Genomic DNA, 23,271 nt, shown 5'->3' with positions numbered 1-23,271 from the left:
CTATGAGTGTCGTCTGCGATATGTACAGTATTCCCGCCCTTTGCCGAAGCCGAGGTCTTTCTGGCATGGGAAGACGCGGAGGTGTGACAGCGCGCGCTGGGCATCGGACGTGGGGCATCGCACCGTGAAAGGAAGGCATTCCACGGTACAGACATCCCCCAGGGGTTTTTACAAAGGAAAAAGGTAGCAGCTGTCTCAAGGCACCTCCCGTCTACTATCCCCCCCCCCCCCCCCCCCCTCCCCCGTCTAGTAGTGTGGAGTATGTTCTGAAATCGAGATCAATATTGCATGTGAAAACGTTAAGTGCGTACTTTCGCCGTTCCGGTTCGCATGAAGATTATCCCATCCAGTCCCATCCAGTCCATCAAGAGAAGTGGGGCACTCCACAATCCACACATGTTGGGGTGTCAAAAGCCGAACTTAGAAAGCCCACAACTCAAAGAAAGAAACAGGAAAACAAGACTATTCATAAAAGAGCGCCCGTCAAAGGCTTTGTATACTGGGTACAAGCGAATCAACATCCCCCCCCCACAAACCCCCCTCCTCGTTCTCCCCTTATATACACCACCACCTCATAAAGCCCCTCCCTCCGCCACATGCACGACCTCTGACCCTCCCTCAATAAACATCGCTCCTACCCTGTAAATCGACCTACTTCTTGGTATATATGCAACAGTGCGGCTGGATATGTCGTCGGCGGCGATCAGAGAACATTTCTTCAAATTCAATGCCCAGCCTTCCACACCCTCCTCTCCCCATACCCCGCACTCATCGGCCTCGGGTTCCCATTCACGACCGGGCTCGGGAACGCCAGATGCGGATGTTGTGGCACCATCTGCTGCTGCTGCTGATGTGGTGATGGACTTGCAGTCTGATACTGCGCTTGTTGTTGTTGTTCCGAGGGTGGCGAGCTGGATTGGGATGGTTGGTCGTCGTGGCCGTTGATGATGGGGTGATGGTATGGGTGATGGTACGCGTGAGGGTGGGGGTGGTAGTGCGGGGCGGGAGGGGCGCGGACGGCTTTACGGACGATGGTGACGCCTGAACGGTCTTTGGATCCGAAGGCTAGGAGGACGTTTTCTTCGCCGGCGAGGAGTCGGTTGGGTACGGTTGCCCCGGCGGGAGGGCCTCCTGCTCGGGGGTTTCCTCCGCCGCCCGCCTGACGACGCCGTTGACGTAAGGCAACGATCTCCTTTGCGAAATTGAACCGCTCCATGTCGCCGGGGACCTCGAACCCTTTACTCTCGACGACCTTCTTGAGCCACTCGAACGGCAGTTCCGCGAATGTCGCGACGAGCTCCTTGTACCCCTCGCCGTCGCGATTCCCCCACACGATCCCGAACTGGTCGGCGACGTCGCGCACGACGCCGCGGGTGAGGTACACCAATACGGCCTCGCGGATGTCCTGGCTGTGCTTGCCGTAGCTGGCGCCGAAATCGGGGTGGCTGGCGAAATGGCAGTAGTCGAGCACCGTGGTGCGCGAGATGTCCGACTTGATCAGCTCGCCGGCCAGGGACGCTAGGTCGTCCAGCTGCAACAGCGTCGCGGCGCTCAGGACGGAGCGGAGCCGGGCGGACCGCTGCTGCGGCGGCAGGTCGTGATCGGATCCGTCCGTGAGGTGCGACTGGGAGAACAGACCGTACAGATGCCCGAACGCGATGGACAGGCCTTCGGGCGTGAGATTCGGATCGTGCTGGTGTATCGTCAGCGTCGCGACGGGCGCGTACTCCCCGTTCGCCTCCATCTCCGCCAGTGCCGACGCAAAGTACGGGCTGCGGATGGCGATAATCCGGTGCAGTTTGAAGTGGACAGCATCCGTGGGTGAGGCCCCGTCGCCATTCGGGACCGTACCTGTAGACCCACCGAGCTGCAGACGGACAATCAAATCGGCGTACAGAGCCTGCATGTAGCCGGTGTGGTACAAGTGGGAACAGACGACATCGTGGTAGGTGGGCCGTTGCTGGTGCTGCTGCTGGATGTCCGTCTGTGGGGTTTGTACGTCCCGCTCGGACAGCTGCTGTTGCTGTTCGGGACCGGCGGCTGGAGCGGCCATGTTGGCGTAGTTATGGCTGTCGGGAAGGGGTGATTCGGAGATCATGCTGAGGTTTCCAAATTCAGGCTAGGATGGATGGACGACCGTGAAGTTAAGTTTGAGTGACCGTCGGTTTAAACTTGAAACATAAACTGAGCGACCTCACCATTCAGACGTAGGCAACGGGAATAGTTTCGCTTGAGCGGAAGGTGGTTTAGACAGACAGGTTTCGAGAAACACCGCTGCTCGATGGATGCTGAGGGGCGAGGAGACGACGGACTAGTAGCGGCAGCGAGGGAGGTAGCGCCGTTTACGAGCTATAGGCGACAGCGAGGGAGCGGGCCTAGAGAGGGCTGTGCGGGCGGGGACCTGTGTGGAGAAAGTGGGAGTCTGCCGATGAAGGGGCAGGAGACTGGAGTGGGGGTTTGGCACACTTGAGAAGGCTGCACAGCAAGAAAGACAGGAAAGAGACGTGGATTAAACTCGCTCGTCGGCACGTGACCAGTTGGCACCCATCGATGTCGTTCTCGCGCAAGGGCCCAAGCCAAAACGAAGGTTGTACTCGCAGATCCCAGTATATTATCCACTACCCAAAAAACTGCTTTTACGCCTCCAAGACCCGTTCAGGTCCCCGCTTCTCTTCTCTTCGCCCGGGATTTCTTCCTACTCCACATCCAATACGCCGTAATCCTCATTATTTCAACCCTCCCACAAAATCTCACATCCACCCTTCTTCCCGCGAGCTGTTTCATCTTCACCGCCCAACCCCCCTCCTCCCCTTCTCCTTCTCCATCCCCGCCTCCCCGCCACTAATCCACCCAACCCCCACCGCACTCGGCTCCAAATGATGCGACCAGCGCACCCTTGACGCCGGCGGGGGGCGCGTCGGCGTGCTCGCCTCACTCGCCCCACTTGCCCCACTGTGCGTGCTCCTCCCACTCCCCCCGTTCGCGATCGGATTCACTGGCGTGCTAGGCCGCGGTGTGCGCATCCCCGCGTGCGACACGCCCGCCTCCACGGGCACGGGCGGCAAAGGCGCCGTCGGGGGTGGTGTCGGGGCGCGGAGGTCATGGTGCATCAGTGTGGTGGTCGTGATATCCCCCGGGGCGGTGTTGAACCGTCTAAACAGGCGGGGTTTGTACATCGGTTCTGCGCTTGATCCGTTCGGGGTGGGTTTCTGCGCGGTATGTCGTATCATCGTCGTCGTCGTGAGTGTCGGCGATGATGCAGAGAGGGAAGCGTCAGACGCTGTGACGACGGCCTTCCCGAACATCCCCGACGGCTTCCTCGTCACCACCAGCCCCCTGCGCTTCACGACGCTCGGCAGTGCGTCACCGTCGCCAATCCCGGCTCCGTTCACCCCCGCCGCGGGTTCCCCTCTAGCAGGGCCCGGAACCGTGTTCGACGACAGCCGCCTTGAAATCCCCTTCACAGGCGTCGGCGCCGGGATCCGTGAGCGTGTTGAGGTGTTGGATGTCACAGAGGAGGTGGTCGACCATCTCTTCTGCTGCTGCGGTGGTGAGGGTGGGTTCGCGAGCGGTATACCCGTCCTCGCCGTCCTCGGGGTGTTCGCAGCGGGAGTGGCCGGAGGCGGGGAGATGGGCGGGGAGGGAAACAAGCCGACCCCGGTCTTCGCAGTTCCCCCCGCTTTCGATCCCGAAACCGACCCGTTCCTCGGCACAGGGATCCCGGACGACCCGGCCGTGACGCTCCTCTTCAACGCCGGTATCATACTCGTCCTCTTCACGCCCTGCCTCTCCGATGGCGCTTTCTCCACCTTCGCTGGAGGTTCAGCGTCCTCGGCATCCCGCCCCCACATGACCCCGCGTTCGTCATCCGACAACAACTCGGTGCGTTCCGTCCGCTTGCTCTGCGTCGACGTGACGGTCTCGCGCGACATTCGATGCATCGTCCGCTGCTGCTGCTGCTGAAATTGTTGATAGTGTACCCCGGGAGGCGGATGCCATGCGAGCGGGTACGATCCGTACGCGTGTCCATTTGTAACGGGGTGGTTGATCTGGTGGTGGGGTGACCACAGCCCGGCCGCCATGGCTTCCGCGAGTTTCATGATGACGTTCGTCGCCGCTTCCGTCGTTTCCGTGTTCGAGTGTGCAGCGGCGGCGGCGGCGGCGGTATGTGTGCGTTCCGCACGCTGTCCTGAATCTTCAGTCTGCGTGCCTCGGTCGAGCGTCGTTCTCCTCGTCAACGCGTCATCCCTCAGCGCCACCGGAGACGTATCCATCCCCTCAACGCTCATCTCCTCCGCAGCAGGCGCAACGCCTTTCGATCGACCACCCAGCCACGCCCTCAGCCCCTCCGTCCCCACCCCCACCAACTCCCTCATCACCCCCTCCGGGCCCCCGGGGACCTCCCACCGCCCACCCCACCCCTCCACCCCCTGACACCCATGCAACACGACCCTCCGTAACCCTTCACACTCCCTCACGACACTCTCAACCCCGCCATTCGTCACCGCACACCCGCTCACAATCACCGTCTCGATGCGTTTATTGTATTGCGCGACGGCGAATAGGGACAGATCCGTGACCAACGGGCAGAACGATACATCCAGATACGTCAACGCAGCGCTGCAGGAGCGCGCGAGGGCGAAGATGGCGTCGTCGGATATGTCAAAACACGAGTCGAGTGTTACCGCGTGCAGGTGGGGCATATGCTTCGCGATGCGGCGGACGAGGGTGTCGGTGGTGGGTGTTGCGCGGAGGTTGAGTGTTTGCAGTTGGAGGGGGTCCAAAAGCGTGATGTCGGGGATAGGGCTGGCGGAGGAGGTAGCCGAACAGCCCTCCAATTCCAGACGCCGTAGATTCGCGGCGTGGTGTAGGACGCAGGCAAGTGTCCCGTCAACCGAAACCTGCGTGTACGACAGATCCACAACCTCCAACATCTTACACCCCCCCATCAAGGCGGGAACCAACGCATCGGTCACAGGGCACCCCCGCAACCCTACTGTCCTCAAGCTGCCCAGATTATCCGCAATGCTCTGCACAAGTACATTGCTGACCCCGATCCCGCCCTCCAGAGTGAACTCTTGCACATTCGGGCAGAGTTGGAGTAATACGTCGAGGTCGCCCAGGGGTACGCTGTCGGCGAGCCAGGGGGGGATGTTTAGGTGGGTGACGAGGGCGCCGTGGGTGGTTTGGGAGAGGGTTTGGGTGAAGGCGTGGAAGTTTTTGGTGGTGGGGAAGCAGGGGCGGGTGTAGAGGTGGTGTAGGGCGGGGGGTAGCCAGGATTTGGAGATTGTTGTGCAGGCGGCGACGGTGGGGAGGTGGGAGAGGTGGGACAGGATGAGGTTGATTATGTGGGGTGGCAGGTGGCGAGTTGGTGATTGTGTTGTTGGGGAGCGGCAGGGGGGTGGTGGAGTGGGTAGGGAGTCGGGGGGCGGGGTTTGATGGTAGGATGGGGATTGGGGTAGTGAGAGGGATATGGAGGCGCCGCGGGAGTGTTCGCGGCGGAGGACGAAGGGTAATGCGGCAATCGTTGCTCGTTGTGGGATTGTGTGTGATGAAGGATCTTCGATTGGTGTCTTTCTAATCGTCAGACTTTGTTTGTCGGCAGGGGATGCCGGTGCAGGAGGCGGTGAAGACGTTCTATCGACTTCTTCCAACAGAAAACCACTCGCCGCCGTTCTGCTGTCCCTATCTCGCAACAAGTCGGTCTCCTCGTCATCTGACATGAAGGCTGGACTCAAGCTGTTGAAGATACGTTCGGCATTAGTGATTTCGTTTTCCGGTCCCCTCGCTCGCGCTGAAAACGACAAATGCAGACAGCAGAAAGAACACTCCCTTACCTTTCGTCCTCGTACACCTGGTCATCGTGCAGCCAGCTGTAGTCGACCTCCTTGCTGTCGAACGACGACATTGAAGGCCGCAAGTATTGCCCATACAAATGTCAGGGGGACGTTGACGGGTGTGGGTGTTCCGCGAGGAAATGCACCCTTATTTTTGCCTCGCAGTGAGCTGAACGAATATCGGTATGAAACTGAACACACTTGTAGAAGCGAGCTCTGGCAACCGTTTCCTTCTGCGGTGGTTGCGTGCGGTGATAGACGGTCGTAGTGTATGTAGTGTAGTGTAGGTATCAGAGGTGAGCCTACTGTATAGTTTGTGGTGGGTTGTGGTAGGGGGAGCCACCGGTGCATTTTGTCACACTTCCCTTCCCGGATGGATGGATATGGATGTCCGGATGGATGGATGGATGGATGCATTGCAGTCTCCCAAATGGGGGGCATCCTTTAATCAGCGCACAAGCACGTGCAGCCGCGTGACTTTGCTTACCTAGCGCGTGGGGGGTGCATAAACATTCGCAACACGGGTCCTACGGGTCCGCATTGCATTGCCCTCGAAGAGCAACACAGCACCCATCTAAACCCCGAAGACGTGCGTGGCCATTCCCGGGTGTTCCCACCAAAGCGTCAGGGGTGGCAAACTGGACCGATTCTCCCGTGCAACTCCAATCATCGAGCAAATCCAAGTCTCAACCACCACCAGCTATCACCCCGCCAACCACCGTTTCCATCTTGCGCTTCTTGCGCTCAACGATCCGGTAGCAATGCCACCATCGAGCAAGGAGCTCGGTCCGACCCGGAAGCCGGGCCGTGGCTGCCCGCATGTGGGCACCACGGAAAAGGCCGGAATGGCCTTTGTTTACGGATATCGATCCGCAGTGCGATACGCACTATGTATCAAAGCCGCGTGCTATGATCCTTGACGGAGGGATCGCGGTCCAACGAGCGACGATCCTAGAGAAAAGGTGCAAAAGTTGATCCTCCGTGCCTGGGGACTAAAGCGAGAGATCGGACATCAAGCCTTCAAGCTTGATATCGAGCGTTTCGATCCGACGGACATCCGATGCGACTGCCGCCCAAAGCACATAAACCTTGCTCAGGAAGCTCAGCTGCGCAAGTATTTCTATCCGGCCCACTCCTTCGAAGGTGAACTCTCATCGTCGGCACTGACGACATCTACCTTGTCTTCCTCGAATTACGGAAGCTCCGTCAGCCGGGCGCGCAGCGAAACCGCCAAGGCAAACAGACAAGCCGCAAGAGAGTACCGAATCAAGAAACAGGCGCGATCACGTCAATCATCAACGGCCACTTCGGCGTCCAGTCAAACCATGCTGGAACCGCTCGGCCACGTCCTCGGATTTCGGCATTCTCAGGCAGCCATGCGCCAATCAACGCCGCTAAAGCAAACCGCCAAGCAGCTCGGCATCTACCGTTGCTTCTACCGTCGTGTCCGCGGAGGCGGCCGCGCCATCGAGACCTTCCTCCGGCTACGGTGAACATGCCCCTCGGCAACTTTTACTGGCGCATGGTAAGTTGTCTTCCGGGTTCGCATGTGTTTCAAGAGATCTTGAGTCTCACTTTCTGTTTTCTCCATCTCATCTAGGTATCGCCGACGAAGCAGCGCAACTAAAAGCCCTCAAGGGCATCGTCCGTTCACAATCGTCGACGACCTCCGCCTTGGCGCGTGCGGGCGGTGCAGCTTTGTCACTTATCGGGATACTCTTCCAGAGTTGATGCCCGTTTCCCAGGCAGGCCGGCAGACAATCGGCTGCTAGTCCGGATGCAGGGCGTTCGATTCAAGGGCGCGGCAGTTCGGGAAACTTCAGCAAGCGGCCAGTAACAAAAACCCACGCTGGGCCTGAGCCCGTGGCTGTGATGCCGATTTCCCAACGACCGAGATTCCGCCTCGCCCGCGCCACCACCACCATCGTCGAGCCTGCCACCACCGACTTCGCTCCTGCTGAAGCGGCGCCGCCTGCCCCAGAGCACCGGTTGGGAACGGCCCACGAAGCGAGAGCCATCCGCCAATTCGGCATTTTTGGGTGCTCAGCTCGGCTCGAAACGAGGCGCTTCCGGGAAGCTCAAAGAGGATGCGAGGGGCCCTGAACCTGTCCTTCATGCGGTTTTGTGGTCGGGAAGCCTGCACAAGTTCCGCTTATGTCAACGTCCGGGTGCTAAGCGCACCATTGACACTTTGAACTACGTCCCTTGAAGGAGCGTCGAATGCGCATCATGTGGGCGCAGCCTCAGAACGGACCTCGGCAGTCGATCAGCAACGGTCTGCTCAAACCCGTTCTCAAGCTCACCAGACACACCAACAGAATCTACTTGAACCCGGGCCGAACTTCTAATCGCTCGGCAACGATTTACGAAACCTGTCCTCAAGCTTACCGGACGAACCAATAAATATGCGTGAACACCACCGTGCGCACGATCAAAACCTGCATTACTTCGGGCGGCATACTATTTTTCGTGGCTGGAGACCGCGAAAAGGAGTTCACGGCGCGAGTTACCATGACCATCACCGAGAGCGAGGAAGATGAGGACGATGACGTGGGGTGGTAGTGATAAAGGAGGATGATCTTTTCTCGTTGGCTGCCAAGTGGGCAGAATTTGGTGGAGGTGCGCTCCGCCTACCGTCCACTCGTCGAGGCTCTGCCGGAAAGCGACCGGGAGCCCGCGAGAAGCCAGCGCGAGGCGACCGGTGACTGCTTCGCGTACCTCATGGAGCGAAACGATGCAAAGGCTCTGCTTCCTTACGTCGATGTCGTCTAATCCTACATGAGGACGGCAATTGACAATGCCAGCGGAGAAGTACGCTCGTATGCTGGGAGCTGTTATGAGACCTGCACATCCGACGGCTTATCCGAGCCCACCTCATTGTGCCTCCTCGAACTCTCGATTGCAGCCAAAATACCGAGTGTTTCCAGAGCGCGTTGCCCTGTAAGTAGACGAACATCCGTCATTCTTTGGCATTACACCTGGCTGTCCTGGATGCTCATAAGTCATATTCTCAGAGTTCCAACGCAACCGCGCAATTAGGAGGGCGGACAACCTTCCCCGTCTGCATACTTGCAAGAGGGCACGCAACGGCAGCAACACGGTCACCCGCTGCCCCATCCTCCTCGCTTATCAGCCTCAGGGAAGAAGGGGGACTCGTCGGTTTTGAAAGCTTTCGCTGTCGTCCGGAAACGTCTCACCCGCTCGGAAGCCCGTGTATGAGAGACCTCGTAGCCGAGCACCCCACCAAGCCGCGCTTTGGACGCATCGTCAAACCAGACCCGGAAACAGCGAGCGGAACCTCGACGGGCCGTTCAAGCATCAGCGGGGGGGCGGTGACTTTCCACCACCACCATCTTCTATCATCCGCCCCTTCACCATCGCGAGCAGCAACGACGTCGTGAAGACCGGCCCCCGCAGCGGACGCGACCAGCGTGTGGTCGGCGGCAACATTCCGGGGGCCATTGCGAAAGAGTTGCTGGCGTAGGTGGTATACCATGCGGCGAAAGTTCACTGGGAGGCACCTCAAAGCGTCCCATGAGGAAGAATTGAAGACTCTCAAAGCGTCCCATGAGGAAGAATTAATCGGCCGCTATAGAAGAATCCCCAAGCGACGCAAGCGGAAATGAAAACGAGCTGACCCATGCACTGGCACGCCCGCGATGCCCGCATTACAAGCCCTGCAATCCGATCACGCGCAAAACAAGAGAAACCCCTCAAGACAGAGCTAGAGAATCTGCTTGATGAGGCCGACCCCCTCCTGCGTTTCGCGAAAGATGAAGTAGATCCTTACGGCTTGGTTCCACCACCAGCACGGCAATGCTGTTGGCGTCTTGAGTGACGCTGATGAGTCTGGCCGTCAAAGCCATCCAGTGCTTGTCTCGGACGCTGCCGAACGCCAGGCACTCAGCGATCATCTCGACATGACCACACCATAGGGTCCCTTGCCTGGTTGGTTTTCTGGTTGCTCTGGCGGACTGAACTTTTTCAGAGACTGGCGGACTTTCGGGGTATCAGACTCTGATGTATATACACGACATTTCTGTGGACTCCGCGAAGTGGACTTTTTCAGAGACTGGCGGACTTTTGGGGTATCAGACTCTGATGTATATATATACACGACATTTCTGTGGACTCCGCGAAGTGATCTTTTTCAGAGACTGGCGGACTTTTGGGGTATCCGACTCTGATGTATATATACGACATTTCTGTGGACTCTGCGAAGTGAACTTTTTCAGAGACTGGCGGACTTTTGGGGTATCAGACTCTGACGTATATACACGACATTTGATTTCAATACAATCTTCTTCTTATTAACTCATGTATAATACACGACATTTCGTTTCAATACAATCTTATCCTTATGAACGCCATGTTCGGTCTCAATATAAGTCCCAGAAACAGCCTCATGTTGGCCTTGGGTGCGTTGACAGCGAATGTTTGCGGCGATGTTTGGTTTCATACTGAGAAAACAATGGGCCGGTATTGGCTCCTTCGAAAAGCGGGGATGGCCTCCCTTCCTGTCTACATCGCATCTCGGGTGTACAGTAGCTGCTCGATGTCGCAAGCCATGTCTTGCCGCGAAAAAATACGACAGCGCGTCTGACGGGATACGCCAAGTTCAGACTCCCTCCCCATGGTGGGAGACAACAAGCGCAACGACAGACCAGCAAGGAACCAAAAACAAATACATCCAGGCAATTCATTCACCTCATCATTCGCTGTGAATCTTCTCAAACCATCTGCAATGTCATCGCGTGCGACCACAAGGAAGTGCGTGCTGGCGCATACAGCTTTATCACGCTCTCATGACTCGTTTATCATCGTTTCTGCCAACGATGCGAACCAACTGAGATGGGTATATGTGGATCTGCCCGATCTGCGTTCGCGAGGGGCAGTGTCCCAAGTGTTGGTGAGGTGCCAGCCCGGTTTACTGACTAAGGGTTCAGTTTTCCCTGTTTTGGGAGATGTCGCTCATTGAATATTACAGTAACTTCTCGTTTAGTTCAATTCCGGTTACTTCAACTTTCGCTTATTTCAACGGTCAGAGGGTTAGGGTTAGGGTTAGGGTTCGGGTAACATTGACTTTGACAACACTGAGAGCACGAGGCTTGAGCACACTGAAGAGTTCGATGCTCGCCAGATTCTTAGTGAGGAAGGGTTGGAGATTATGGGGTTAGCCTAGGGAGTGCCTGTTCACCGAGCTTAGCGTAGGTTTTAGTTGCGTACCTGTTTGTATACCCTTAGTATGAGGAGGATTTCAGATATTTCAACTTTCGCTTATTTCAAGGGTCAACGGTGTTGAAATAAACGAGAAGTTACTGTACCGACATATTCAGGGTTTATACCAGCAGGCTATGAAAACTCCGCTTGAGTATTCTGACTGCGGATCGCGTTTTGGAGATGAGGACATTTCCGAGTTCCGTTTTCCCTCCCTGCACATCGCTGTATGGCTTGTGCCAATGTAGATGTAGCCAAACCGCTCGTAATCGGTTTTGCGTACATACGTAGATCCCTAGTTTCCTGCAATTTTCTATACCATTGCTTGTCCCATAGCATCATAAAATACTGTACAAATACCACGTGAGCCATACTGCCACCGTGACGATTTGCTGCACTTCCCACGCGGTATCGGCACTGAGAACGTTTGTAGGGGATTTTCATAAAGAAGTACCTTGATTCGATTCGTAACTCGCCATCCCAAGTTGCTACCTGGAACATGTCCCTACCATATCTCATATGATATTTTCGCAGAGAGCTCATATTGGTTTCCGTTCCTTTCACAACATTTACATTCATCTGGAAACCCTTCCCCTTTTGCGCCCCCCTTGGCGCCCCATCCCTACCATCCCGTTCTACTCCCCACCGCCAGATCCCAGTCTCATAACGTATCACCGCTACCGCAACCGTCATCTCACGACCCGATCCCAGCAACCGCAGCTGGCGGATGTTGATGATGTTGCTCATGATCCTGTCCCACCTCCTCACTCCCCAACTGATGATGCGGGTGATGCTGATGATGATGATCAAACAACCCCTGCTGCTGCTGTTCCACCTCCACGCGCTGCTGCTCCACCTGCATCTCATACGCCTCAAACACCTTCTGCGCGTGCCCTCCATACGCCTTGCACAGCCGCTCGACCCACGCTTCCAGCTCGGGGGCCTGGTCTTCCCAGATCTCCCTGCACAGCTGTTTGTTAAGGGTGCGGCAGAATGCGTAGCGGCCGAACACGACGTAGTCGGCCTGGCCGGGCCATTTACCCTGGATGTATTCCCCGGGACGTTCTTTGAGGATTTGGATGAGTGGTAGGACGGTGAGTTTGGCGCGCGCGGTGAGTTCGGCGCGGTCGAGGGAGAGCAGCCGGTGCGCGCCGTTGAGACCGAGGCGGGCGTCGGAGGCAAAGTAGTCGAGGAGGCCCGGCACGGAGGAGGCGGAGTGCAGGGCGTAGAGTTCGGGGAAGAAGAGGTCGAACCAGACGGCCCATTGCGGGTCTGAGGCGCCGAGGCCGAGGTCGATTAGGCGCGCAAAGGCTTTGCCGGTGGTGATGTGCGGTTGGTGGGCGCCGCGGGTGGGCTTCCCGTCGCCGGTGAAGAGAGATGGTGCGTCCGGGTAGGCGGTGTCGAGCCATTCGGCGATGCGGAAGGAGTCGTAGAGGAAGGTGGTGCGTGCTGCTGGGTTGCTGGCGTCGTTTGCGACGGCGTTCCCGGAAGTGTGGGAGTTGGGGAGTCGGATGGCCGGGGCGGTGATTTTGGAGAGCCCTGATTCCTTTGCGAGGTCGGTGCGGAAGCCGAGGACGGACAATGGGACGGTCTCGAACGTAACGCCTTTATGCAGCATTCCCATCCGCGTTTTCCAAGTGTTGGGCGAAAACACGGCCAGGCTCTTGCCAGGGTCCACGGACAGTTCGTAGAACCGGATAGGATCAGGATTGTTGGCTTCAGCTGCCCGCTTGCGAGCTACACGGTCAAACAGCTGGTCCACGAAGTCTGACGTCGTTGGGCCAGCAGCTCCTGTCGTACTCGGGCTCCCCGCTACCCCTATACCGCCCAACCCACCGAAACCCACCATCCCCGATCCCGCCCGTTGTTGTCGCAGCAGCAAACTCGACACCAACGCTGCCGCATCAGGTTTCAACCCAGCCTCCGCTTTTGCCTTCAATGATGCCGTGAGCGCCGCAAGCGCGTCCCCATGGAGCCCGCCCACGAGGGCCGCAAAAGACGGGTGTGTGTGAGCATCCCCATCATCCCCAAGCCCCGTCCTGAATCTCTTCGCTGGCGGTAACAACGACGACAGCGCACCCGTGTCACTGGCTCCCTCGCCGTTGTGTGATGTTGCGGACATGTCCCCAGTCCCGTCGTCGTTAGGGTCGTCGCTGCGTTTCTTGGGCTTGGGGCCGGTCTTTTTGGCGTTCGGGCCGTTCTTGGACCCGCGCGGGCGGCCGCGTTGGCCCATCTCTGTGCTCGGTATGGTCTAGGGGTATACAGGATAGGTCGGATGCTGCGTGGGAAAGACGGTGCGTTTAGTTCTGGGTGATCAGAGTACTGAGGATTTGGGAACCGGTCCACGCGCGCAGCGGAATCTGCCGATTGGACCGAAAACACATTAAGGCAGTTACCTTTGGTCAAGCCCAACCTTATCAGCTCGTCTACGGCAGGTGTCCTTGCACTATGCGGCGGGAGGTGGGTGAGAAACTCCTCTTTTGACGATGGAAGGCGAGCGCGTTGTGCGTTGTGGTGGGGTGTGGAGCTGAGGGAGAGTAAAGGGAGACAGCGAGAGAAGCGCCAGTCACCTCTCTGGCTGCGCTGGGTGGTGGTGGTGGTGCAAGATGGGGGTTGGGAATTGGGGGATGTTGTACTAGATGTTTGGAAGTGGGAGTTGGGGAAGGTTGACTCTTGCACGGGGAACGACTGGAACCATGACTTGGGAGTCGTGCGCGAAGTTTCAGACGACCTGCGAACTCTGCGAATCTGTCGCATCGTCGCACGGCCCGGGCACAGAACATACAGCGGTCAGATATATACCTACTCTGCCATACAGAGCAGTCTCGGCGGCGTGGATGGACCTCAGCTCATCCTCCTCTCAAAGCGTTCTCTCGGTGCTCTTGAAAACGTGAGTCAAAACCATGCAGTCTGGGTCTTTTGCCCCACGTTTTGCTAGGATGCATCGCTCAGTCGCTCCCGTCCCATAGTCGAGACAGCAGGTCAGGTCGGTCTTGGGGTCCAGTTGGCACTACGGACAACGTTATGTCAAAGGAAGGAAGCCTGTTGAGATCCGACGCTATTTCAGAGCTGTCAGTGTCACTGCCGCTGGAGGTCATCCCACTCATCGCCAAATATGCCGACAACAAGAGCCGCTTTTCGATGACTCTCGCCTGCAGGATATGACATGCCTTGTTGATCGAACTCCTTTACTCCCGGACCCGCATCTCGCACGAAGACGAACTAGACTCACTTTTCGCGACGCTCAACACCTATCCCGAACGCCTGCGATGGGTGAAGGACTATGAGTTGGAGTCATTTTCTCCACCACGGAGCGAGGGCATGCCGGATCCTGACTGGGACCACGTCCGCTTCACAAAAATGACTTCTATCATCACAATGGCGCACCCAGAGCGCGTTGTGATCTCGTTCGTTATTGCGGCTTTCCTGGGTTCGGAAGAGGAGGAGGAGGAGACTTGGGATTATCTATGCTTTGGATATGAACATGGGCGACTATTCTTTGAGAAAAGCCCCTTGCATATCGATTACTATCCCGGAATCGAACCCTTGGCTGAATCAATCTGCTGGATGTATTGCCTCGAAGCAACATCTTTTGAAGTTTGTGGATTCGGGCTGCGGAGAATCCCCAACGCCTTCCCTCGCTTGCGGACACTATCGGTAGCGGGTGATAATAACATTCCCTCCGCCTTCCTATGGTACGACCTACCTGCTACCGTTACCCACCTCCGTTTGCAATACGACGGCACGGTCGACACTGAGCGCGTACTCCTAGTAACCTACCTCCCAAATACCATCTGCACCCTTGAAGTAGCATTTGGGGCATACCCAATGATGCTCCCACTCTGGACCAATCGGAATCCAGCACGTCTGCTTCGATATGCTCCGCCACAACCGAGTGGGTCGATGGGGGAGGCGGAAGACAGGTGGAGGCAGTCACGGACAGCTTACAATGGGGGAGGCAAGCTAGAGATTATGTTCTGGGAGCCGTTGGCGGGATCAGCTCTCGCTGACACCTGGTACGAGGAGAGCATCCATATGTATGAAGCACGAGCAATTGAAAGCAACAAGTTCGACCACGTCCGCCGCGTCGCCGTCCCCTGGGGAAAGGGCTTCGCATGCACACATTGGGGAGACTTCGGTTTGGGCAAGTCTCTTCGCCCTCGCCTATCGTTGCGGACGGGGATTCAAGCCCCAATACCACAGCCTGCGTTCCCCGATATGCCCTTTGGTTATAGTTGCTACTCGACGGATGCCCCGGGGGAGGACCATGGGGCGATAGGCAATGGGCTTTGAATTTGGTCCAACGGCGAAAGCAACCTGTGGACCAAGAGAGGAAGAACAGGGCAGTTGGCAAGATTGGGAGATAGCGACTTTCGCACTAAGATGAAGCTATGCTGCACGGGGTACAACAACAACGTGAAAGATGCTCGAGAGGGGAAGGGAATCTATCATGGGGGATTGCTTCTGCTACTTCGAAAAGACGCGGGTATGCTACCGACACCAGCGTCCATCAGGTAACGTCCATAGAACCGATCATGTGCAGCGGCCTCCTGTACCAGGCGTCAATGAATTGCAAAACTTCCCCGGGGACATTCGCAAACACGAACAACGGCTGGGGATCAAAGCTTGACACTTGGGATGGTCATATTTCGCCAATATACTCAACCTTGGAAGCACTGGCGGGCGGCGGCTCAATCAACGGTGTGTGATGACCATCGCGTGCGACCGCACTCCCGCAGCTGGGACGGACGACTCGCCAGCCCTTATTCAGTGTACAGCGAGCTCTGTCATTGCGGACGTCCATGCGGCACGGCGTACCTCCTTCCCATATGCATTATGAAGTTAAACCTTCGTCACATACCGTAGATCAGATAATAACGCGTTGATCGGTCTTAGATGACAACGGCTCAAAGCCTTTCGCGTTGACCGTCACATTGGTGATGCATTGGGGTTCGTGTGGGCTTGACTGGGGATTAGTCAGATGCGGTGTTCATTGTGGCGGCGGTGTTTCTGTTGGAGTTCGAAATCATGTGTATGTCAGTGACGTCTGGCCGGTAAATACAGCCGGATGATGGCTTATCTGTATTCAGCGAACGGGAGCATCGCCCATTGGTATCACATTTTCACGACAGTGGATGGCACTAGCTTGGATGTACGACTGGCGAGTCAGGGGAAGCATTGCTTCCTACCATCGCTGTACAAGACACGATGTACTGTACGCTTTCACTCGTTGTGCATATGCAATTTACCGGTAGGGGAACTTATTACCGTCGGACGGTCGGAGTATCAGAATTTTGATAGCCAACTCTTCCAAGTTCCAACGCGTCCTTTCCGTTCAAGGCTTCAACCTTTTCGCGGCTAAAGCCGACCAGGCCGGGGCGATAACAATCGGAGCCAACGGAGTCTTTTCTGCTTTTGGAGTTTTGATCTCCTCTCCATGTGTGGCGGACGCCGTTCAATGTCAAAGTTGGCTAGACACTCGCGACCGTTACGCGTCGAACACTGTTGGCCGTTGGTGATCGGACAAACTCCGCTTGCCGGGCGACCTACCGTACAACTGTAGGGTGGAGGGGCGCCTGGGGCCTACAGCCAGGTTTCGCACAACCAGTCCAGCCATGCTCATGAGAACTCAGAAGACGGTACAGCGATGAACAATGCGAGTCTATGGAAGACATTGGAAGTCCTTGGGAATGTAGTACACCTCGGCCCCGATCACACGCCACGGACGAGGGGCGCCGAAGTCCATCAAACTGTAGGGCAATGCAGTGTACATCGCACAGCACATCACTCTCTACAACATCTTATGCGAGACTAGACATGACTGCTTTTCCTGCAAGCTTGTCCATCGTCATCAAAGCTACAACAGGACCCCAACATCCGCCGCTGATTGTTAGCCCTTCCTCGACGCCCATGATCGCAATGGCAGCCGAACACCTTTGCGATCACTGACGGCGGCGAACCGCTCTCGATCGAGGCCGCCGCCCGTTTATGTACAGCATGTTATCTGCGTTTCTGTGCGGTTCTTTAGGTCCATGCCGGCGAGTTTGCTTCCTGCGTCCGTAGCATCGCTGGCAGGTCGTGGGGCCGTCATCAACCGCTCTCAGAACCCTTCGCGAAATGATTTAAGAGCGAGGCGGATTGCCTCCACCTCCCCCTCATCATCTCCCGCCCCACCGTCTCGCTCAGCACGACGCAACCATGAAACTCACCCCCACCTTCCTCCTCGCCCTCCTCGCGACCCTGCACCTCGCCGCCGCCGCGCCCGTCGACGACCTCAAGACCTTCCCGTTGGCCAAGGACACGCACATCGATCCGCGGGGCTACCACTGCTGGAACGCGGGGGGACATTGCCGGATCTGCTGTGATAATAGGGGGGACTGTGAGGGTGGGATTGATTGTTAGGGGAGGTGAGGGGATGAGCTGTGGAGGGGGGGTTGGGGTTGTTTGCTTTGGTGTGATGGCTGATATTCCGTTTTTTTTTGCCCAAGGATTTAGCTGAGCATGCGCATCCTGTCACGAAACGCATGAGATGGAAGCTGGAGTCTAGCGATAGCCTACCATAGCTTGTATCATGTCATAAAATGCCGTGCGTTCAATACATTCGAGCACCCCTCGCTTTTACCCCTTCCCTCACGTTCAAATGCGCGATATTTGCAGCGCCTTCGTCTCGGGACTTTCCAGTGCGGCACGCCTTGTGAGCATGCGGCCGGAAGGTTCCTCAAGATCAACGAGCGGGAGACTTCACATGCTTTACTTTGCCCATGGTTGAGTTTGCCTGCCCTCGCTCAGATTGACAGCTAGACCTATCCTGTCATAATCCTATCAAACTGGTTGTCTGTCTGCCCACGTCTGGCATCAACTCGCATACACTCCCGCAGCCGTCTGCATGCGCGACTGGTAGTAGCACCTGTGTCATACAGAGAGAAGAACTCAATGGGTGCGACAACACTGGATTCTCCGTCCCAGTGGCTCGACGAGATGAGCCCATCGCAGACATATCATCGGCGCACAAGTGGCGGTCTCAAAGCGCTCTCCACCCACGCTGAACCAGGTGTTTAGAGAGTTCTTCCGTACATGGCGACAGCGCCGCATATTTCGCCCCGGAGACCTGTGCTACGCCTCGACGAACCCGGCGTTCTACAGCAGAGGGCCTCAGCCGTTGTTCACCGCGCTGTCGTCTTCGCCCAACCACATAACGTTCGTGCCTCAAGCCATGATACCCACTGATAGCCCATTCGCGGTGCCCCTAAGTGTAAGCATCCAACGGCCGTTACTACCCTTCACACCCATTCCGGGGCTGTACCAAGCCAACAGGTACATGCAACCGTTCCCCATGAGACAGAACACGCTACTAGCGCGGGCGCTGAACGCAGATGCAACTAAAACATATCTAAGCGCACGGGTTGATCCAAGGCTGGGCAACAAGAATACCGGGAATCAAGACCCCCGTGCTCGGAATCGGTTCGATGAAGGTAACGGCTTGCAGGGAACCATCTGTCGTGCCCCTCCGGTACAGCCAGCACTGTCCTCCACACTACGACGGATGCAGACAACACGCCATACATCTCGTCAACAACCGATCTGAATCTGGCCTTGGAGTGGAGTGTGGCGGCCGCACTCGATGCATTTCTGCTGGAGAGTACTAATGTGGACGGGCTGAACCCAAGCTACAACCCAATCCCCCGTTACACCATTCTGTTCACCAGAGATGGGCTGGACATCACCGACCTGACCGACATCAACACCGTGCCCTCCATCCACCAGACTGCAAGTGGTCCGTGTGAGAAGGCCATCTCGTTCTCTACATCGCTGTCGGAGGTGCTTGTGCGCAACAGGATCCCGGCAGGCAACGTGGTGTGGTCTATAGAGGTGACTGCTACGAGTGAGTTCACGTTTCGCATTCGTATCATCCGAGGCAATGCGCCTGTCCCACCCGGCTTTGTGCTTCGACGCGGTCTGGATGCAGCCGGCCTCGCGAATGCAACCTGGGTATGGGACGAGTGACGCGCTGTGTTCTTCGTGCGCAGGCCCGCGGTGCGCCACATTAAAAACAAAAAACGTCAAGATGTGTTGGGTTGTGCGATACTGTGATGAGAACCTCCTCAATGTATTCAGTGTAGTCTAGAGCAGGGGGTATGCAACTAATATATGGTCACGTGAGGGCACGGTTCCCTAACACCCCCCTCAAAACTCGAAGAGTTTTCAAAATGGAACCGTGCGGGGAGAAGGTAACTATGTACGGAGTAATGGGGATGTTGCAGGTCGTTGTCAAGATGTACGGTTGTGGATGAAGGTGGTCAGAGATCCTCGGGTGCCGGCGGAGGTGGTGGTAATGGATCATGTGCGGCGACGGTAGTGGTGGGCCAGTTCTTCATGTATGCGAGCAGTGCGAGAGAGTCCTTGATTTCCGGAAGCCGCACCCAATCCGCCGTGTGCGGGCTCTCCCCAGAGCGCCTGGCGAGATACCATGTGCGTCCATTGAGTTCCCTTTGGCGTAAGATCTCGGCGTAAGGGTGTCCATCCGAGCTGACGGTATACTTTGGCGGTGGGGCGCTGTAGTGCCGTAGAACATCGGTATGGAAGACGCGATGTTGCAGAGATAAAAAAAAAATTTCGGAAGATCCAAGCGGAAGGTGTTGGGTGTCGCCGGCGGCCAGTACCGCAAATGGTCCAAGGTATTGTGGTAGGATCTTCATGTTGGAATTGGGCAAGTCCTTATACTCGGGAACCGACAGCGCTTTGCCAGCAACGTTCTAGCCGCCGCGAACTTCCACCATGGCGTTGCGACAAGCACTGACCCGATGTGCCGCTACCACCGGCAAAGCTCTAGACTACATGGCGCACGCAGCGGCAACCAGAAACGTGCGTACCCGACGATCGATGCCGCAGACCCCCGCATGCGTGCTCTGTATGACGAGTGGGCTACTCACGCCGACACATTGGACCTGCGTCCCTCCAGGCGGATCACTGCGGTGATAGATCCCCTCTCATGCTTTAGCACAACTAGCGAGAGCACTGAGGCGTTTACAACGAGGCAGTGCGTCCTTGTGTCTGCGGCGCTTCTGTTGGCGCGCAGCAGCAAGCGCCATCATGGCTCTGCTGTGATGTACGTGGGTAGCATGCTGAGCACAACGTACGTAGACAACAGCAGCTCGCTGTCAGAGATGCTGGTCAACATCCGCATTGGCACATCAGGCGAAGCACATCGCCCTGAGTATGGCACGTACTACCAGAACGTCATGCACAACTGCCCCCAGTCGACGCTGGCCTTTCTTACGCATCTCGATGACGACCCCGCCCTGCCCAACTTCGATATGACGCAGGCTGAGACCCACGGGTGTACGGTAGCCTACTGGGACATCATGGCATCGAAGCGTGCGATCTTGGCTGCGGCGATGATATGCACCCCGACCGCGATGCTGGGATCTCCGCCGGGGTCGCCGCGATAGTGCAACCCCAGCGGTGAACGTAGCCGTTTACCCCATTCACCGTTTACCCCATTACTGTGCATATATTTTCTGTGCGAGTGAGATACAAAGACACCGTATTTGCATATGCAACAGCACTATATACCACTACGCAAAAAGAAGTGGACATTCCTACCTACAAACCTTCCCTACGTACTCACTACATTATCCTCATCGATCAACTCTTCTCACCCACAACGCCCGTTCCCCACCACCTCAAAACCCCCTCCCCCTTAACCTCACCTCAACCTCCTCCCCCCTCCCCCTCGCCTCCCTCCACAACGCACTCGCCTCGCCATGACTTACCCCCAAAAGCCGCACAACCTCCCTGCCGTCCCTCGCAAGACCCCGCAACCCCTCTTCGTCCTCATTCAGCCCGTTCCCTCTCCCGTCCTCCTCAACAGCGATCGTAAACCGGAGCGTGAAGGCCAGGTACCGCTGTACTGATACCGCGGGGTGGTACGTCCCGCCCCGCGGGTTATATATCTCCGCATAAGCGCCTGCCAACATCTCCGCATGCACCAGAGCGGCTCGTAGATTTCCGGTGGAGAGGTGGGCGGCTTGAAGGGCGCGGTGCAGGGCGATGCGGAGGTGGTGGGTGGGTGGGGCTAGGGTTGACCAGAGTTTGAGGGAAGATTCGAGGTGTGGGATGGGTGGTCGAGGTGCCGAGGCGGGGAGATCGGATCCAGGTGTATAAAACTGTTTTCGGGCGTGAGTGAGGTTGGTGAGGAAGGTGGAGAGGTGCGGGGCGAGGAGGGGACCGTGGGTTGTGCAGTGGTAAGTCGTGGGGTCTTCGGATTCGATATCGTCGTCGGAGTCTGGACGGATTGAGTGGTCGTTGTGCGGTTGGGAGATGGGGAAAAGGACCCCGGGACAGCGTGGGAGGGGACAGATGTAGGATGTGCGGGGGTCTGCGGTCTGATCCCACAAGAATTAGCAAGAATGATCAGATCATAGCCTCCCCTCCCGAACACGGCGCAACCCCAACCTACCTTCACCCCCTCCCCCACACACCCCTCACAACAACACTCAAAAAAATACGCCTCCCGCAACCCCCGCCTCCGGACACTCTCCGGGTCCGCAACTTCCGTATAACTCTGGCAAATCTCCTCACCGGGTCGTATCTCCCTAATACTCCTCAGCGTGGCGGTTGAACCGGAAAAGATAAGGGCGGTGTTGGGGACGCAGGAGTGGTTGATAAGGGAGAGGGTTGGGTAGATCCCGACGCCTAAGAAGGGAGGGGGGTTTAGGAAATGGTTAGGAGGGAGGGGGGAAGGGGGAAGTGGGGTAACGCTCACCGATGTTGACGAGTTCTTCGTCGCAGATGGAGATGCTGTTACAGCTGAACTGCGAAAAAACACAAGAAGTCCAATCAATGCCACCTTCAATAACCGCTTGGTGCATCTCCCAAACTGGACCCCTCAATCCTCATAGCACTTCTGCTCGTCCGCTTCCCCCGTTCCCCGCCTCCCCCCGCAACATCCCCTCCCAATTAACAAACCATCTCAACCTACCATGCACAAGACCCGCACCATCCCCCCCGCATCCAAACACACCTCCTCGCCCACAATCGACCGGATCAACATCGCCATCTGCGCAAACGTCTCGATCTTGTCTTGTGTGTAGTGCTCTCTGTCTGCGTGACGGCGCCACGGTGAGTCATGCCAAAGGCGAGCTGTGAGATTGAGTGGATGTGGGGCGAACTTACTTGAAACCAACGCATCAATCTTCTCATACTACCATATCAAACCCCCTCCCAGTCAGTCTCTAGGGTTATCACATTCCACATCACATGCTTGCCAAACCGCACAAACACCTACCCCAGCTCTATCCCTTGCCCTCTTCCAAAGCAGCCTACAAAGCACCCTCACCGCCGTCGTCGGCACCCTCCCCTTCACGGCCCTCCACGCCGCACACTCCCACCTATGCACCCCCCAATCCCCCCTCTGACACCCCACCCCACAGTAACACACAACCCCACACCCCGTGCACCTCAGCACCTTCCGAAGCGATCCGAAACATCCGCTGCAATGCGTGCCGAGGTGCGCGGTGGATAGCGCAGCGGCGTACGGACCCTCGTTGTACAGCTGTCGACCTATTGGCGAGTGTTAGCCAAAAAGCGCGGACACGGATTGACTTGGGATAGACCGTACCGGAGCAGATGGGGCCCGGGGAGTAGATCCCGCGGCCGCGGGACGGCGTGGCGAGGATGTGGAGCGGGGTGAGGGCGTTGGGGACCGTCTCAGCGTCTTCCGTCGCATGCTTTGCGGCCGCACGTATCGCATCCCCTCCCGTCGGTGGCGCACGGGTGCTCTCGTTCGCTTCCCCAACCCGTCCCACAGGCTCCGCGATCGATAAGGCCCGTATCCCCGCACCCCCTGCTGGAAAATCGGTATCGGGTCCGTGCATATCGGTATCATCCTTCACCTCCGCACTCGCCACCTCGCCACCATCCACCTCCTCAACCACCACCTCCGCATGCTGTCGTCCCACTTGTCTCCCGGTCGTACGCGTGGAAGGGGGCTTGACTGCATCGTTGGCATCGTCGCTGTCGGAAGAGGAGGACGTGGAAGCTGCGCGGCGGACGCGGTATTGGCGGAGGCGATGGCGTGGGGTGGGGGTTGCGGTGGGCGTGGTGGCGCACATGCCGGGTGAGATGGGGACTCCAGTATTGCCGGATGGGAGGTGGTCAGTCGCTTTCCCCACCCGTCCTCGCCCACCCGCGTCCCTCGCACGTTGAACCGCGCGCA

The 23,271-nt window shown here is 57.3% G+C and overlaps 7 protein-coding genes across 7 annotated transcripts; 2 read left to right on the top strand and 5 right to left on the bottom strand.

Annotated features, from left to right (window-relative positions):
* Positions 1–1,012: 1,012 nt before the first annotated feature.
* EV422DRAFT_487756 (uncharacterized protein) lies at positions 1,013–1,945 on the bottom strand (the record flags this gene model as incomplete). The annotated part of the gene is made up of 1 exon (XM_053067402.1): positions 1,013–1,945. A coding segment is annotated over one exon (933 nt), but the record flags the coding sequence as incomplete, so codon positions are not given.
* An 841-nt stretch (positions 1,946–2,786) lies between these two features.
* EV422DRAFT_569286 (uncharacterized protein) lies at positions 2,787–5,908 on the bottom strand (the record flags this gene model as incomplete). The annotated part of the gene is made up of 2 exons (XM_053072749.1): positions 2,787–5,739; positions 5,838–5,908. 2 exons carry the CDS (start codon positions 5,906–5,908, stop codon positions 2,787–2,789), a joined length of 3,024 nt encoding a protein of 1,007 aa, XP_052923934.1.
* Positions 5,909–11,386: 5,478 nt separating this feature from the next.
* Positions 11,387–13,473, bottom strand: EV422DRAFT_536306 (uncharacterized protein). The gene has a single exon (XM_053070818.1). It carries the CDS (start codon positions 13,285–13,287, stop codon positions 11,749–11,751), a length of 1,539 nt encoding a protein of 512 aa, XP_052923933.1. The 5' UTR covers positions 13,288–13,473; the 3' UTR covers positions 11,387–11,748.
* A 660-nt stretch (positions 13,474–14,133) lies between these two features.
* EV422DRAFT_129770 (uncharacterized protein) lies at positions 14,134–15,637 on the top strand. Its single transcript, XM_053064729.1, has one exon. The coding sequence runs from the start codon at positions 14,376–14,378 to the stop codon at positions 15,345–15,347; it is 972 nt and encodes a 323-aa protein (XP_052923932.1). The 5' UTR covers positions 14,134–14,375; the 3' UTR covers positions 15,348–15,637.
* Positions 15,638–17,252: 1,615 nt separating this feature from the next.
* On the top strand, positions 17,253–20,503 carry EV422DRAFT_569282 (uncharacterized protein; the record flags this gene model as incomplete). Its single annotated transcript, XM_053072748.1, has 4 exons — positions 17,253–17,433; positions 18,068–18,526; positions 18,604–19,043; positions 19,790–20,503. The coding sequence occupies 4 exons, from the start codon at positions 17,253–17,255 to the stop codon at positions 20,501–20,503; spliced, it is 1,794 nt and encodes a 597-aa protein (XP_052923931.1).
* A 202-nt stretch (positions 20,504–20,705) lies between these two features.
* EV422DRAFT_536298 (uncharacterized protein) lies at positions 20,706–22,473 on the bottom strand. The gene is made up of 6 exons (XM_053070817.1): positions 22,342–22,473; positions 22,230–22,257; positions 22,036–22,157; positions 21,820–21,868; positions 21,514–21,749; positions 20,706–21,439 (listed from the first exon to the last, which is right to left on the bottom strand). Exons 3-6 carry the CDS (start codon positions 22,111–22,113, stop codon positions 20,738–20,740), a joined length of 1,065 nt encoding a protein of 354 aa, XP_052923930.1. The 5' UTR covers positions 22,114–22,157; positions 22,230–22,257; positions 22,342–22,473; the 3' UTR covers positions 20,706–20,737.
* Positions 22,053–23,271, bottom strand: EV422DRAFT_129647 (uncharacterized protein). Its single transcript, XM_053064727.1, has 4 exons — positions 22,675–23,271; positions 22,342–22,616; positions 22,230–22,274; positions 22,053–22,157 (listed from the first exon to the last, which is right to left on the bottom strand). The coding sequence occupies exons 1-3, from the start codon at positions 23,165–23,167 to the stop codon at positions 22,266–22,268; spliced, it is 777 nt and encodes a 258-aa protein (XP_052923929.1). The 5' UTR covers positions 23,168–23,271; the 3' UTR covers positions 22,053–22,157; positions 22,230–22,265.

This window comes from Fimicolochytrium jonesii (assembly GCF_025526975.1).
Source record: "Fimicolochytrium jonesii strain JEL569 chromosome Unknown EV422scaffold_19, whole genome shotgun sequence".
Taxonomy (NCBI): Eukaryota; Fungi; Chytridiomycota; class Chytridiomycetes; order Spizellomycetales; family Powellomycetaceae; genus Fimicolochytrium; species Fimicolochytrium jonesii.
This window is presented reverse-complemented; position numbering and strand designations above follow the sequence as displayed.

Coding starts and splice junctions, on each gene's coding strand:
- EV422DRAFT_536298 (XM_053070817.1), bottom strand. CDS start 22,113: ATGGCGATGTTGATCCGGTCGATTGTGGGCGAGGAGGTGTGTTTGGAT. Junction 21,869..22,035: donor TGGTGCGGGTCTTGTGCATG/GTAGGTTGAGAT, acceptor GTTTTTTCGCAG/TTCAGCTGTAACAGCATCTC. Junction 21,440..21,513: donor GTGTGGGGGAGGGGGTGAAG/GTAGGTTGGGGT, acceptor TTGTGGGATCAG/ACCGCAGACCCCCGCACATC.
- EV422DRAFT_536306 (XM_053070818.1), bottom strand. CDS start 13,287: ATGGGCCAACGCGGCCGCCCGCGCGGGTCCAAGAACGGCCCGAACGCC.
- EV422DRAFT_129647 (XM_053064727.1), bottom strand. CDS start 23,167: ATGTGCGCCACCACGCCCACCGCAACCCCCACCCCACGCCATCGCCTC. Junction 22,617..22,674: donor CCCGGGCCCCATCTGCTCCG/GTACGGTCTATC, acceptor ACTCGCCAATAG/GTCGACAGCTGTACAACGAG.
- EV422DRAFT_129770 (XM_053064729.1), top strand. CDS start 14,376: ATGCCGGATCCTGACTGGGACCACGTCCGCTTCACAAAAATGACTTCT.